Genomic DNA, 14,405 nt, shown 5'->3' with positions numbered 1-14,405 from the left:
GCTACCACAGCAGGGATATAACCCACAGGTGATGACTGCAACAGTGAAACACGAAGAACATCACCAGGGGGTTGCAATGCTGAAGTCACAATGATTTCAGCTACCACTGAGGTTTCCTCATATGCAGCCTGGTGAGACAAAACATGGGAATGGTGGAAGCCATGAACCCCCAGGACCCTGAGGAATTCACTGGCTATGACAGACACCAGAGGAAGAAGGGAGTGCAAAAATATTACAGGGGAGGAATACAAAGAAGCCAACATGGGAACTGTCTGAAGTCTGCAGCCAAGGAAGACATGATTTGAGGAAGGTGCCATAACTGATTTCTGGAGGTTTATGGTAAACCCCAGACTGTGGAAAGGCAAGTAATAAACTTGAGATCCTGATGCAGAATGCTGGGGGAAGGAGCTTGAATAAGCAGATCATCTAGACAGGGAAAAATCTCAATAACTTGAATCCTGCAAAAAGCAATGACAGGAGTGAGGCATTTGGTGAATACTCTTGGGACAGTAGAGAGGCCAAAGGGCGAAGTGGAAAACTGAAAATGCAAAGAAGAGACAGGATAAACGTAAACATTTCCTGAAAACAAGATGAATGGGAATGTGAAGGTATGCATCCTTCAGATCCAGAGATACCAGAAAGGCCTGTGGAAGAAGAGGAGGAAACAATGTCTACAGGGATAACAGCTGAAAGGAAGGAACCTAGAGAAAGGTGTTCATCAGAGAAAGATCCAGAATTGGTCTCCATGTACCCTCTGAAATTTAGAAATGGAAGAAACAAACATATGTTTCAGCTCTTGTAAGGCTTTGCCCTTGACATAAAGGAACTTGAAAAGGTCAGCAGCATTAGATCCAAAAAGACTTTTATTATCCAAAGGAGCATCCAAAAGGTTGGTCTTAACGTCATAAGGCAAAGCCAAGAATAACGCCTAATAACTGAGCCAAAGGCAGCAGACCTGGAAAAGGCATCAGCCATATCACAGCTGCATTTGATTGAACGCCAGGCAACTTGTGAACTGCAAGCCAGCAGAGAAAGGGTTGAAGCCTTCTACTCAGAGACAAGAAGGTCAGGAATCACCTTGGAAACCTGAGACTGGACAGCCAAAACACACCTGGTTATTTGTGTCTGATAGTTAATTGCCCTAAATGACAAAGTGGCAGGAGTGTAAACATGCTTATCCAACCTCTCCATTGTGCTATTATCCTTATCAGAAGGCAAAAGCATGGTGGAGGGCAGCTGCTTGGACAGTTTGTCACAAACTTGAGAACAATCCCATTTTAAAATAGTCCACCATATGGGCAATGGTGTCCCCTAAAGAAAACTCTTCCAAAGGGGGGTTTTAACTTAAGGAAGCCTCCTCCTCCGAACTGTAGTCCATAGGGAAAGGGATTTGGGAAGAATAAGCTAGGTACTCTTCCCCAGAGTCCAGATCTTCATCCAAGGAATCTAGTTCCCTAGGCCTCTTGAGTGGAGTGGAAGACCAGGGAGGAGACCCCCTTGATGGGACTTCAAGGTCAACAGAGCATTAAATGAACTCTGAGTGAAATCCTGCCATTCAGATTGGGGACCCCTCACAACAGGGGAAATATGCTTTGTCTTTTGTTTCTTTATGTGTAGGATGTCCATTCGAAACAACCTCACAGGGTCAGACCACTGAATCGATTATATTATGGTAGTAGGAATATTCTCCCTCACTAAAATCTGAGGCATCCTTAGATTCATAAGTTCATAGCTAATTACTAGACCTGAGGAATCCCCCTTGGCCCTTTGGATATAATCAACTGAAGTTCCCCCTCAACGTCAGGCACAGACATTTGGCAAAGCCTATGACGATGTGCAAGAAGCCAGATCCATGCTGGCCTCCAACAAGGTCACATCAGAGGAATCTGAAGCAAGCACCGGATGGTCCTCTGGGCTTTCAGTAGGCTCAAGAGAGATGTCCAGGGGAGGCTGGACAGCAACCGGATCAGGCCTAACTTTTTTTGCCTTCTTTCTGGCAGATGGCGGGCCCTCAGGAGAGGAAGATTCCGCCCTAGCACCCTGAGCCAACAACCTGAGACACTGGTTATCTAGGCATATGGATAAATAGGAGAGGCAATTATGAAGGGTCTTGGGCACAAACGCCTGACAGATAGAACTGTCTAGGATCGTGTGAAGCACCATAACACAAAAAAAAGACACTGGTCATGATGGTCTTTTTAGGGAATCTGGCTGCGACACTGACATTTTCCCTTTCTGGATGACATGAACACAATCACAATAATGGATGACATGAACACAATCACAATAATAAGGAAAGGAAGAAAACAAACGACCAATGGAGCCTTTATTTGAAAACCAGCACAGTAGAAAGGTGCTCAGACTGAAGTTCGATAATGGCATTCAGCTGAAGGCTTTGCTGTACTGGCCTGATGTTGGGCTATCCTTAGCAGGAGTTGCCTTAGGTGAAGAATACTGCAACAGTGATATGGAAGGATACCATTAGGTTAATGAGACTAACAAGGTCAACAAAAAGTGCGTAAATAATGTTATCATAGTCACATACAAGAGGCACTCAGTCAGAAGCTATTTTATGGTGGTGAGAAAGTTTGGGTGTCAAAGAACTAATCATTTATCTGGCTTGTGAGGGGCAGTATGTGCATTTGGCATTTTATGAACACGATTAAATATTCTGGCTTTCAGACTATTAATTTACAAACACAGTTGCAGTAAAAAATCTATTATGCAGATGCCATTATATTCAGCACAGGGCAAACACGCACACCTTCATTTCTCAGAGTGGACAAGCACAAAATGCATAACATATAAAATCAAAACTGTAGAGAGTCTTTACAACAACTAAAATCACTACTTATAAACATCTGACATATTTACCGAAAAAAATGTTACAATGAAATTGAGAGTTAGAACTCAATTCGTAATTTAGCTGTTTCATTAGCTACACAATAAAATACACAATCAAGTGTATAAATGGTTATTAAAACTTGCTATACCACTCAAAGAATATATCAAACTGCTTCAGAGAATTCCCTCTATTAAAAGGCACCATCAACAGGCAAACTGCAGTATACTGTGCCACGTTGTCAGGTTGCTTCAGTTTCTTAAGTGGTGGATATATGACTTCTTTTCATTTTGGGGAGTGTAATACATTTCCAGTGCATGCACACACAAACACACACGCGCGTGTGTGTGTGTGTGTGTGTGTGTGTGTGTGTGTGTGTGTGTATATATAGATGTGATATATATATATATAGATGATATATAGATATATATATATATATATATATATATATATATATATATATATATATATATATATATATATATATATATATATATATATATATATATATATATAGATACATACCCACATACAGATATATATATATATATATATATATAGGATAGCATAAGTTATTTAATTAGAAATAAACACCGTACATATATTTACCTAGAAGGGGGAACCATTTTGCAACTACAAACATACTACTACAAAAGTACTTATACTTACCATGACACCATGGTAGTGTGATATTCAATATTGACCTGCATGAATGTAGCCTTAGGCAAATTACGTAGCAGAATATTGAAGTGCAATCCTGTGCAAGTTTCCCCAAGAACTCTCAAAGAGGGGCTAACAAATGGCCTTTTACACACAGGCTGAGTTATACAGGTGTTCGGCATTGATATTCTAGCTGAGGAATATAGTTCACAAGCAGAAAACATTTAAAACACATTTCCAGAGCAGGGAAGTTGTCTGTCAGTGGCTTAATGGCCCATCCCAAAATCCAGCCCTGGAGCAACAATAAGATAATACATTAACATAAAGTTGTGCACGTTTTTACACCTGAAATCACCAACCAACTGCACTCTATATACAGGTGTCACAGCACATTTTCTGATAATTTGGTAGAATATGTGAAACTGTTTCAGAGACATTATTTTACACTTCTAATACCACCAGACGTATAACACAGTCTTATGACTGCTCTATTTTTTGCTTTTTTACTTCACAACAATCATGTACATAACACAGTTCTACTGTTGACAAAGTAAGCACATAGTTAGTCATGTTAACTGTGTTCTTATGAAACTGGAATGAAAACAATGCTTGGTTCTGAGATAAAGTTACATTTTCTGACACTTTAAATACTGTAGAAAGACAAAACCATTTTATTTGTACACATGACAAAAGCATACTAGGGACAGCCTTGAGACTGGTATTGGCTCATGTAATATTCTAATGACAGGTAAGCACTCAGTGCCTTGCACTGAAATTTTTATAAGGAAATTTGAAAGCAATACAAAAATGGCAATATCTGCAGATCAAATCAAATTAAGGTCAAAATGGTTAACAAAAATTGGCAAACTGCCACCATTTACAAACATCCACTTACAATAAGAGGGGCAGGGTTGGACTAATGGCTTAGGTCTTTACTTCAAATATACAAAGTACAGGGTTTGATTCTTATCTCTCATTACTGGCAAGGCCTGTAAGAGTCTAGATTGATAAGTTCATAGGGAAATATTAGGCTAACAGTGTACTTCTTATGTTTGAGTAACAAACATAAAAATCAAAATATTATAAAAACAAATAGCAAAACATTTGTGTAGTTCAGGCCTAAAATGATTATCTATTTCTGTATATAAGTGACATCTGCATTGATTTAAAAACAATGTAGCATAAAAAGACATTCAAATGACTTTTTTAAATTTTCCATGGATCAGCTCATTTGGGTCCGAAACAACCACTAAGGAAGCTTTATAAGGGACTTATCCCAGTACCATTCTCAGCAAATTTCAAAATAGTATATCAATTCATTTTTGGAAATACATAGGTTTATATACACACACAGCAAAAACAGCCCAAATCATTCAACAGTCGGGGGGGCAGTTTTTTTAAATTAAATAATCAGAAGTAAAGAGGTTTAATCATTTCTGTGGAGCCTATAAGCTGGTCTATACAGGATTTCATGAATCTGAGTGTTTTGCCAATGGAAGTTATCCAAGAGATGGCTACAGGGAAGAAGTGAAATTCTGGTAGCATTCACGTGTCTTTGAGGTAAGTGCCACTGCCTCTCTACCCCAGGAAGGGGACTGTGAAGATACAGAGGGAGAGCTTTCCCTAGTCTTAGTTCTGGGACAAGCAGGCCTACCCCTAGCTGTGGTACAAGGGCAGAAGGGTATAATGAGGCACCAGTGCTTGGGAACCAGAGGAATATGGACAACAGATGCCTAGGTAGGGCCTGGTGGTAGCATCAGCCCATGCTTCTTAAGGAAGTGCTCACATGGGGACAGATCCCATTATATTTCAAACAACTGACACATGCCTAGGTCCAAGCTGTCAGCCCAGGCAGGTTTTAGGCATACTGTCATGTCTAGCACATATCACATTGTGCACTGTCTTGAGCTGTGCTCACCCCTAAAGCAAGGGAGGAACTTAAAAAAATATCAAAAACCTGGGGACTTCAAAAAATGGAAATCCCAATAGGCAACCTAGTGAGAAGGGATTCTACTGTCAGATATAAAGACTTCAGACTGCAGATTTTTTAACGACATGTTAATGGTTCTTATTTGGCTCTGTGGACTTTTTTACTATTTCTCATTAGCTATTTGGATTTTAATATGTGGATCTGACAGCCATGAAAAACTGCTTTAGTGCAAAAGTAGATAGCAAAAGTGGACAAACCAATGAGTAAAGTACATACTCATCACAAAACAGCACAATACTATCAACGAATCTAGGAAACAAAGATACAGTTCATGACTGAGAGCATATCAGAAAAATACTACCTGTTTGAAACAATGGGCAGGAGCAGCAACAGCACCAGTCTCTTTAAGATACTTGTCCCAGACAAAGTGACCTGAAATAAAACCAAAGCAGACATTTAGTCAAATTTTATCTACCACATCAATATAAAGGCACAAAGGGTGTTGAAAAAGATCAAATGTACAAGCAATTTTATGACATCATTTATTACTTCAGGAAAGTATTTTTAAACTAATATTTCAGTATTACATTTTTAGCATATAATATTATACTTTCATTTTATCTTTTTTGCTATTGCCAAACAGCTGTAAAGCAGTCATATTTATCCATTCTGAAAACCTATACGTCTCTCTTATAAAATTTCACTTGGCTGAAATTCAAATTGATGTACTGTCATCAGTGCTCCACCCTGGTTAACAAATTAATCAATCTATGACACTCCACAATTTGTTTGGAAAGTGTCTTATTAAATTAATCTCAAATGACTGTAAGATCATTTATGATTTAAAACCTATCATTCTGGTCACTACAACACTCCACCATATAACCACTTTTCCAATACTTCAAAAACATACCAAACACGTCCTCCAATAACTTATACTCACTTTCCGGTTATTTTGTTATTGTCAAGCAGCTCCTAATCAATTCTATTTGTGTGTTTTGGAAACTTTAAGGCCTCTGTTATGAACTTGGCTGTTGCCAAGTTTAAAGGGAACAGCTGTTCAGTGCTTTCTTGTTAATTTCCACAACATATACACCCTGAAGTATAGACAGTGTAGTTTTTACACCATGCATGATACCCTCTGTGGATTTGTGGACAGAAACTCAAGAAATGGGCAGAGTTGAGCAGATGTACCCTAAGCAGTCAACTAATACAGTAACACAGCTGTCAGATATCTGAATGCTGTCTCAATGAACAAGTTTCCATTTATTCAGTTAACTAAAAAAGAATAAAGAAACTCTCACCCATGACCCAGGCCAACATGAGAAGAATGTTAAAAAAAATACTGGTTAGTGATTACACAAGTCAAAAATCATTAGATATGCAGTATCCTATTTGCAGTACTATTAACAGTGTTTACAGACCAGTGCAGTTTATTTTATTTGTATTTGTTTTCCGGAGAAGAGCACTGATCTTTTTCACACTCAGTAAGGGAGAAATGTCTGGCTAAATTACTTGCTCAGAGTTACAGTTAGGCAATGGAGGCTGAAGAAATCAAACTCTTGAACTTCTGAATCAAAGCAAGCAGTTTGTTAACAGCATCTTAATTCTCAAAGCCAACTGACAGACTCAGTTCTCAGGGCAAATGCACATCAATAATGTTTTAATTTCATAAACTCTAGGAGCGTTCGCTGATGTAAATTCCTTACTTTTAAAAATTACAGCACACGCTTACATGCACAAGGGAAAGACCCTTTAAAACACTGCCATCCAAACTAGTTTGTACGACATTCAACCCTGTTTTGTAATGACTAAAATAATTGCCTAGCCTTACCACATCTACAAGAAAAAGAAAATTTGCCAGTGAGAATTTCCAACAAGTCTTTGTCCATCTGCAAAATAAACGAATGACTGTGAACAATGACAAATTGCTCCCAAAGGTGGTAACCAACCTTAGTTTTTGCCCACCACAAACTTGGTCATTCTTATCTTGATATTTTAATAATTTGTCCCTTGATTTATTATTAGTATTAACCAAAGCCTGATGCAACATTTTAAGATCATAACCTCCATTAATAAGTCTAGACATTAAATCCTGGCTAACATTACCAACTTCTTCCACTTCAGAACAAATTCTTTTCACCTTAGAATACCGTGAAAAAGAATGTTATTAATTATATGTCTAGAATGATAATTAGATGCCTGTAGCAAAGAATTTTTGTGGAATTCCTTCCTGTATATAAGGAGGTTTTAACAGTTCCATCCAACTTTCTCTCAACCAATACATCAAAAAATGAAATTCTGGAAGTATAATTTAAAGTAAAACAAAGATTCCCTACTTATTATCATTGATATGTTAAACAAATTCCAACAAAAATTTCAAATTAGATGTCCAGACAAACCAGCAGTACCCAAACGGCGATGCCAAATATCAAGAGAGTCAATATAAATGTTATGACTAACACTATATCAAAAATTGCTCAACATATCTCAAATTATCATATACAGGTGCAAAACAGGCTCCCATAGCAGTACCTTGTAAATGCAAACAACGCTCCTGCCTAAGAACACTCCTGGTTTGAAAGAATATTCCATTAAGTTTTGTATTTATATATGAGTATACGTCTTTAAAATCGAGTCCAAGGAAATGTGATGTCAACATCAAGGAAGTGATAAGTAACTGATGAACATTTGAATTTTATCACCATACTGAGGAAGGCTGTTGCCAAAACTGGTATATGTTTTTTTTTTAAACTGACTAAAGAAAGAATAAATTGTTGGTCTGGGTTTGGAGAGTGCTGGCCTTGGGTTTTTTTTTCATGTTGACCAGTAACCATACACCAGTAGACAACAAATAATGAAACACTCGGTAAATGGGTCAATAAAGGCCGTCTTCCATTCATTTTCACCACGACCAGAAACTTCAGAAATCAGCTATATCCTTTATTTTACACGACAAGACAGATTTAGCGCTTTCATCTCCAAACCTGGAGACCTCATCACAATCGGAAGACAGCCTTTTATTGACCCATTTACCGAGTGTTTCATTTTTTTTTCATGTTGCTGGTTGTGTTTGCCATGCACTTTCACCTACCCTGCGAACTGCTGCTGTTGTATCAATATTTTCTACTTCCCATTTCTTGCACATAGATATATTACAACTACCTACCGTAATGACAGAGCTGGATAAGTAGGTCCATAGGACAGAAATACAAGCAGGACTTGGGTAAAACATGCATGTATATGTATATCATACATGTATATGTATGTGTGTGTGTGTGTGTATTTGTGTGTGTGTGTGTATATAGATATATATATATATATATATATATATATATATATATAGATATATATATATATATATATATATATATATATATATATGGGTCTACTTCTCATCACCTAAAACCCATTTGACTGACTTTCATTTCACCGAGACCAAACCACCTAATTTGTCCTCATTTCACTGAAGGTTTACAATGCTAAATTTCAAAAGACTAAACCTTAAACCATAAAGAAACATACTCATAGCACTAATAACTACCTCTTTCCAGAACTTAAAAAATAATTACCCTCTTAACAGAAACTGGACAATATAAAACCAAAGTGTGTGTGGGGGGAGGCTATGCCCCCCCAACTATATATACTAACTCCAGGATTGCACTACAGTAGGGAAAAGGGCATATACCTTTTACTTGCCTTACAGTATTCTACACGCTGCCACTACTGCTGGGAAAGCACAAAACATCCGCCATATTACTTTAGATATTTCCCATAAAAATGCAGTGAGACATACCCACATTTAAAAACCCTACAACACTACTTTCTACATGACTATCAGTATTCTGACAGTCAGCACTGTCAGTTACAGAAAAAATAAGTTATGTGACTCACCATAACGTTCTATGTTGGTAGTCCATCTCACCCTTCATTTTTACATATGTGTTCGGAGCCGATCCTCGGCTCTGACTCGGCTGATTTTCAAGCCCGAAGACTTCTGGTTGACTCGTGGCTAAGCAGGTATCCCATGGTGCACCAGTGCAATCCCCAGATCTTGTTTGCTGCTCACTAGTGATAGAAAGAGATAAAAAGAAACCCTTAACCAACAAACCAATACTAAAGGGTCGTCAACCAAGAATTTTATAATATTACCTCCAGATCTTCCAGGATGGGGGCAGGAGGGAGGGTTGGTAAAAATGAAGGGTGAGATGGACTACCAACATGGAACATTATGGTGAGTACATAACTTCTTTATGTTAGGTAGTCCAATCTCACCTTCATTTTTACATATGGGACAGCTTCCGTAGTGCCTTATTCTTGGGTGGCTCATTGGAAGATACTCCTGAGCACCATGGTGTCAAAGGATGCTCTACCCCTAGAAGCCAAATCCAACTTATGAGTAATAGAGGTGTGAGGGGTAGCACACGTAGCTGCTGCACAGATATGATCAATTAGTACCCTGACTTGGAAGGCTGCAGAGGTAGACAGAGACCTGGTAGAGTGAGCCTTGATCCTGTGGGGTAAGGGTCTGCCCTCTGAGCTGTAGATGAAAGCTATGCAACTCGAAATCCAGTTAGACAATGTCACCTTAGAAACTGGCAAACCCAATCTGGAATCAGAAAAGGAAACAAACAATTGGTCTGACTTCCGAAATTCTTTGGTCCATTGCAAATAGAAACGCAGCTGTCTGTGAACATCCAACAGGTGAAAATGGCATTCCGCTGCATTGCTATGATTGGGAAAGAAGACTGGGAGTTCAATGGACTGGTTCAATGTGGCAGAAGAACAAACTTTAGGAACAAATGAAGGATTGGCACGTAAAGAAACCCTGTCTTTATGAAAAACTAAATAAGGTGGTTTAATAGACAGGGCATGTAGCTCAGAAACATGTCTGGCTGATGTAATAGCTACCAAAAACACAGTCTTCCAAGACAAGTACTTTAAGGAAGCTGAATGAGACGGCTCAAAAGGAGGGGATGTTAGTTTGGACAACACAAAATTGAAGTCGCAAGAAGCCACAGGTTCCTGTAAAGGTGGTCTCAGCAGGGTGGCTCCTCTCAAGAAGGTTTTACATAACTTATGCGACATAAGGTTAACATCTGGAGATCCCAAATAAAAATGTGAAATAGCCGCCAATTGTACTTTGATGGTGGCTGCGGCAGATCCCTGTTGAAAAAGCTCCGAAAGGAATTCCAGAATTACGGGAGCGGTGTAAGGATCCACTTTCATTTTCTGTGCCCAGACAGAAAACCTTTTCCACTTACTGTCATACAGCCTTCTGGCTGATGGTTTGTGTGAAGATAAAAGAATATGGGACACTGATGATGAAACATCATGAAGCCTGACTAGAGATAGAACTGGATCAGTCAAGCTGTCAGTTTGAGGGTGTGGAGAGAGGGGTGTAGCGAACCCGACATGTGGGTCAATAGATCTGGAACTGGGTCCAGGATCCAAGGATCATCCAGGAGAAGAGGCTCGAGGAAGGGGAACCAGACCTGACGAGGCCAGTAAGGAGCAATGAGGATCAACTTGCTTCCCAGTCAGTTGGCTTTCTGTATCACTTTGGGGATTAAGAGGGAATGGAGGGAAGGCATACAGAAGTCATGTAGGCCAATCATATACCACAGCGTCTCTGGGTGCTTCCCCCGGAGGGGGAATTAGGGAAAAATAACTGCTGCACTTGGCATTGACTGGACTGGCAAAAAGGTCGCAGCAAGATTGTCCTCATTTTAGGAAAATCTGTTCACTATTTCCCCATTTCATAGACCACTCGTGGGGCAGCAGGATTGCCCAGCTCAGCTTGTCGGCTATCCACGTTGGTTGTCCCCGGAATGTGCATTGCCACCAGAAAGCGCTGGGAAGAAATCGCCCATTCCCAAACTCGCATAGCCTCTCGACAGAGTGGGTAAGATCTGGTACCGCCCTGTTTGTTGATATACCACACAACCGACATGTTGTCCGATAGTATCGCAATCGTCCCTGGAGGAAGAAGGTCCTGAAGTGCTTGCAACACTAGAAGCACCGCTCTCATCTCCAGAACGTTGATATGCAGATGAGCCCCGTGTTCTTGTCATGTGTCATGGGCCGTCCTGCCCAGATAATGCCCCCCCACTCAACCTGGGAGGCATCCGTGGTCACAGTGGCAACGGGTTGGGCAGTTACAAAGAGAGCTCCAGTGAACAAATTGTTGGGGGCTATCCACCAACGAAGGTCCTTTTTACATGATTCTGTCAGCAGAATAGAGTGATTCAGCGGTAGATATTGGAATGACCACTGGTTGAACAGAAGCCATTGCAGGATTCTCATATGCAACCTGGCTAGAGGTATTAACAGAATGGTTGAGGCCATCATTCCAAGAAGATGAAGAATCCACTTTGCTTTGACCTTCCGAAGTGGGAGAAGTCGCTGAACTTGTGAGATGAGGTTTTCTGCTCTTTCAGCGGGAAGACGAACTGTCATATCCACTGTGTCTACCTCTGCGACTATAAAAATCACAGATTGCGAGGGCAGTAATGCAGATTTTTCCCAATTTATGGAAATCCCTAGTTGAGCACAAAGTTGAATGGTGATGTCCCTGTTTTGGAGAAGTAGATGCCTGGTGGGGGCGGTCAGGAGCCAGTCATCCAAATACGGAAATACCTGGAATCCCTGATGTCTCAGGTGAGCTGTCACTACTGCCATGCATTTGGTGAACACCCTGGGGGCTGTGGTGAGACCAAAGGGCAGAGCACGAAACTGATAATGGCTGGCTCCCAGCCGGAAGTCCAGATACCTCCTTGACGCCTTGTCCATTTTTATATGGTAGTAGGCATCTTGGAGATCTAGAGAGCACATCCAATAGTCTTTCCCTAACAACGGGAGTATTGACTGCAGTGTTACCATCTGAAACTTGTCCTTTTTCACGGATTCGTTTAATCTGCTGAGGTCCAATATTGACCCTCCAGTCTTTGGTTCGTTTTGGGACTAAAAAGAACCTGGAGTAAGTTCCGGATCCTATCTGGTCTGCTGGCATGAGCTGGACGACTCTTTCTGAGAGCAACTTGTTAATCTCCACAGTTGCCTGATCCCTGTGATTGGGTGGAACATCTGGGATCTTCTTGGGAACAAATGGTGGAAGGGAAAAGGGTATGATATAGCCTCTGGTAACAACTCGTTGTACCCACTTGTCTTGGGTTATATTTAGCCAGACTTCTGGATACAAAGAGATGCGACCCCCGACTGGCCCCAGAGAAACACAGTCGGGCCCCACATCAGGAGCACTGATAAGGCCGCCCTCGAAAGGAACCACAGACTTGCTGATATTGCGGACCGCCCCTGCCTCTAGGGCGACATCTACCATTTCCTCCTCCTCTGCCTCTGAAGGAGGATTCACTCTGTGTGTCTGGAAAGGCCCTCTGGGACTTTTTGAACCACATCTTACCTCTCCTTTGACCTTTGGGGTATGGTCGAGAGGGAATGGTAAAACGGACTCCCACGGCAAAGAGAGTCTTTCCTTCCTGTTCACACCGAGTAAGTGTATCTTTCACCTTGGAACCAAACAAGGAGGAACCATCAAATGGGGCTTTGGTGAAGGTGGACTTAAACGGCTCCACAAAATTACACAAGCGCATCCAGGAGTGGCGCCTAAGGGCAACTCCTGAACCTGCTGCTCTGCTTGTTCCATCAGCTGCATAAGATATGAGCTGCATGGAGGAGTTAACTATGGAATTTAGGGTGGACAACTGAGCAGAGATCCTATCCGGAACTCCCTCAGGACAAGCACCCTGTATGGAATCTCCTTACTCCTTGAGGAGATCCCTCTGCAACCTCGTGAAATGTGTACAATAGTTCAGGGATCGAAGTGTAAAGGCCTCTGAACTAAATACGCTCTTCCCAAATCTGTCCATCTGTCGAGACTCCTTGTTTGGCGGATGTACAGAGGAAGAAGTCTCCACCAACTCCTTCTTTGTGGCTGCCACCACCACCATGGCATCTACGGGAATGCCCTTAGATAAGAATTATTTTCCAGCAGGGGCAGACAGGAACTTATTTGGTCTTCTAGGTACTGGCTCCACGGCATCGGGAGTATCCCACTCCTTCCGACTAACCAGATCCATTAGCTCGTCAAAAGGTGGAGACACCCAAGAGGCAGAGGGTTGACACCTGAAAGCCTTCAGGTACACTGACTCCTCCTCAGAAGGGTTGACAGTGGGCCAGTCACACCTCTGTTTAAGGATCTCTAGAATGTCCACAAAGGAGACATCATCAGAGGATGATTTAGGGGACCCCTCCGACTCATCGAGGTCAGTGTCCGATGTCAGAGACCCATCCTGGGAGTCAATATGCTTCCTCTTGCATACCATCTTCCACGGGGGCTCCTCAAAAGGACCTTCTGGGGATGCCCCGGAAGAGTGGGGGCCACCAACCGGTGGCTCCTGAGGCTGTGGATCTCTGTTGTCTCCGGAGAGAGTAGGGATTGAGACCAAAGTGGGAGCCCTGGGGGGAAGAGTGCTTGTACCACTGGCAGGGGCTGTAGAATGTGACAGCACACTCCTCATCACCTCAAAAGCAGATCTCTCTGGCTCCGAAAACTGTCCCTGCTCCGAAGAGACAAAGGATGGTGCCGGAGCCAGAGCCATCGTCTCAGAGATGGATGCAGGGTCCGAGCTCACCCTGGCGGAAGCACTGAGAGGAAGGCTCGGAACAGACTAAGATCGATTCAAAACCTCCCCCTCGGTACCAACAGAAGAGCTTCGGTCCCTGGACATGACGGACGGAGTCAAACGTGTCGGAGCTGAACTCGGCTCCAATGCAACAGCAAGGGGAGCTGGAACTGAGGGGTCCTCCATTCATAACAAGCACTCCGGCTCCGAATAACCAACATGGCTCAGAGGAGGAATCACGGATGGAGACAAGACTGGTTTGAGTGGCTCCGGAGCCGAATGGGTCGGAGCCATTTAGGCAGGGCAGATGACTTGAGGAGCCTCAGTACTA

General features: G+C 41.7%; 1 protein-coding gene across 2 annotated transcripts in view; it reads right to left on the bottom strand.

Moving 5' to 3' along the window:
* The window catches only part of SCMH1 (Scm polycomb group protein homolog 1), a 1,495,203-nt gene that overhangs the window by 1,372,543 nt on the left and 108,255 nt on the right, over positions 1-14,405 (bottom strand). For both annotated transcript variants that reach the window (XM_044062427.1, XM_044062428.1), the window contains one exon: positions 5,794-5,864. In XM_044062427.1, the coding sequence (XP_043918362.1) occupies positions 5,794-5,864 (71 nt within the window). The remainder of the gene's footprint in view (positions 1-5,793; positions 5,865-14,405) is intronic.

The sequence above is a fragment of the Protopterus annectens genome, chromosome 2.part1 (assembly GCF_019279795.1).
Source record: "Protopterus annectens isolate FY-2018-M chromosome 2.part1, PAN1.0, whole genome shotgun sequence".
In the NCBI taxonomy this organism is placed as follows: domain Eukaryota; kingdom Metazoa; phylum Chordata; order Ceratodontiformes; family Protopteridae; genus Protopterus; species Protopterus annectens.
The sequence above is the reverse complement of the archived record's forward strand: the minus strand, read 5'-3'. Positions and strand labels throughout refer to the sequence as shown.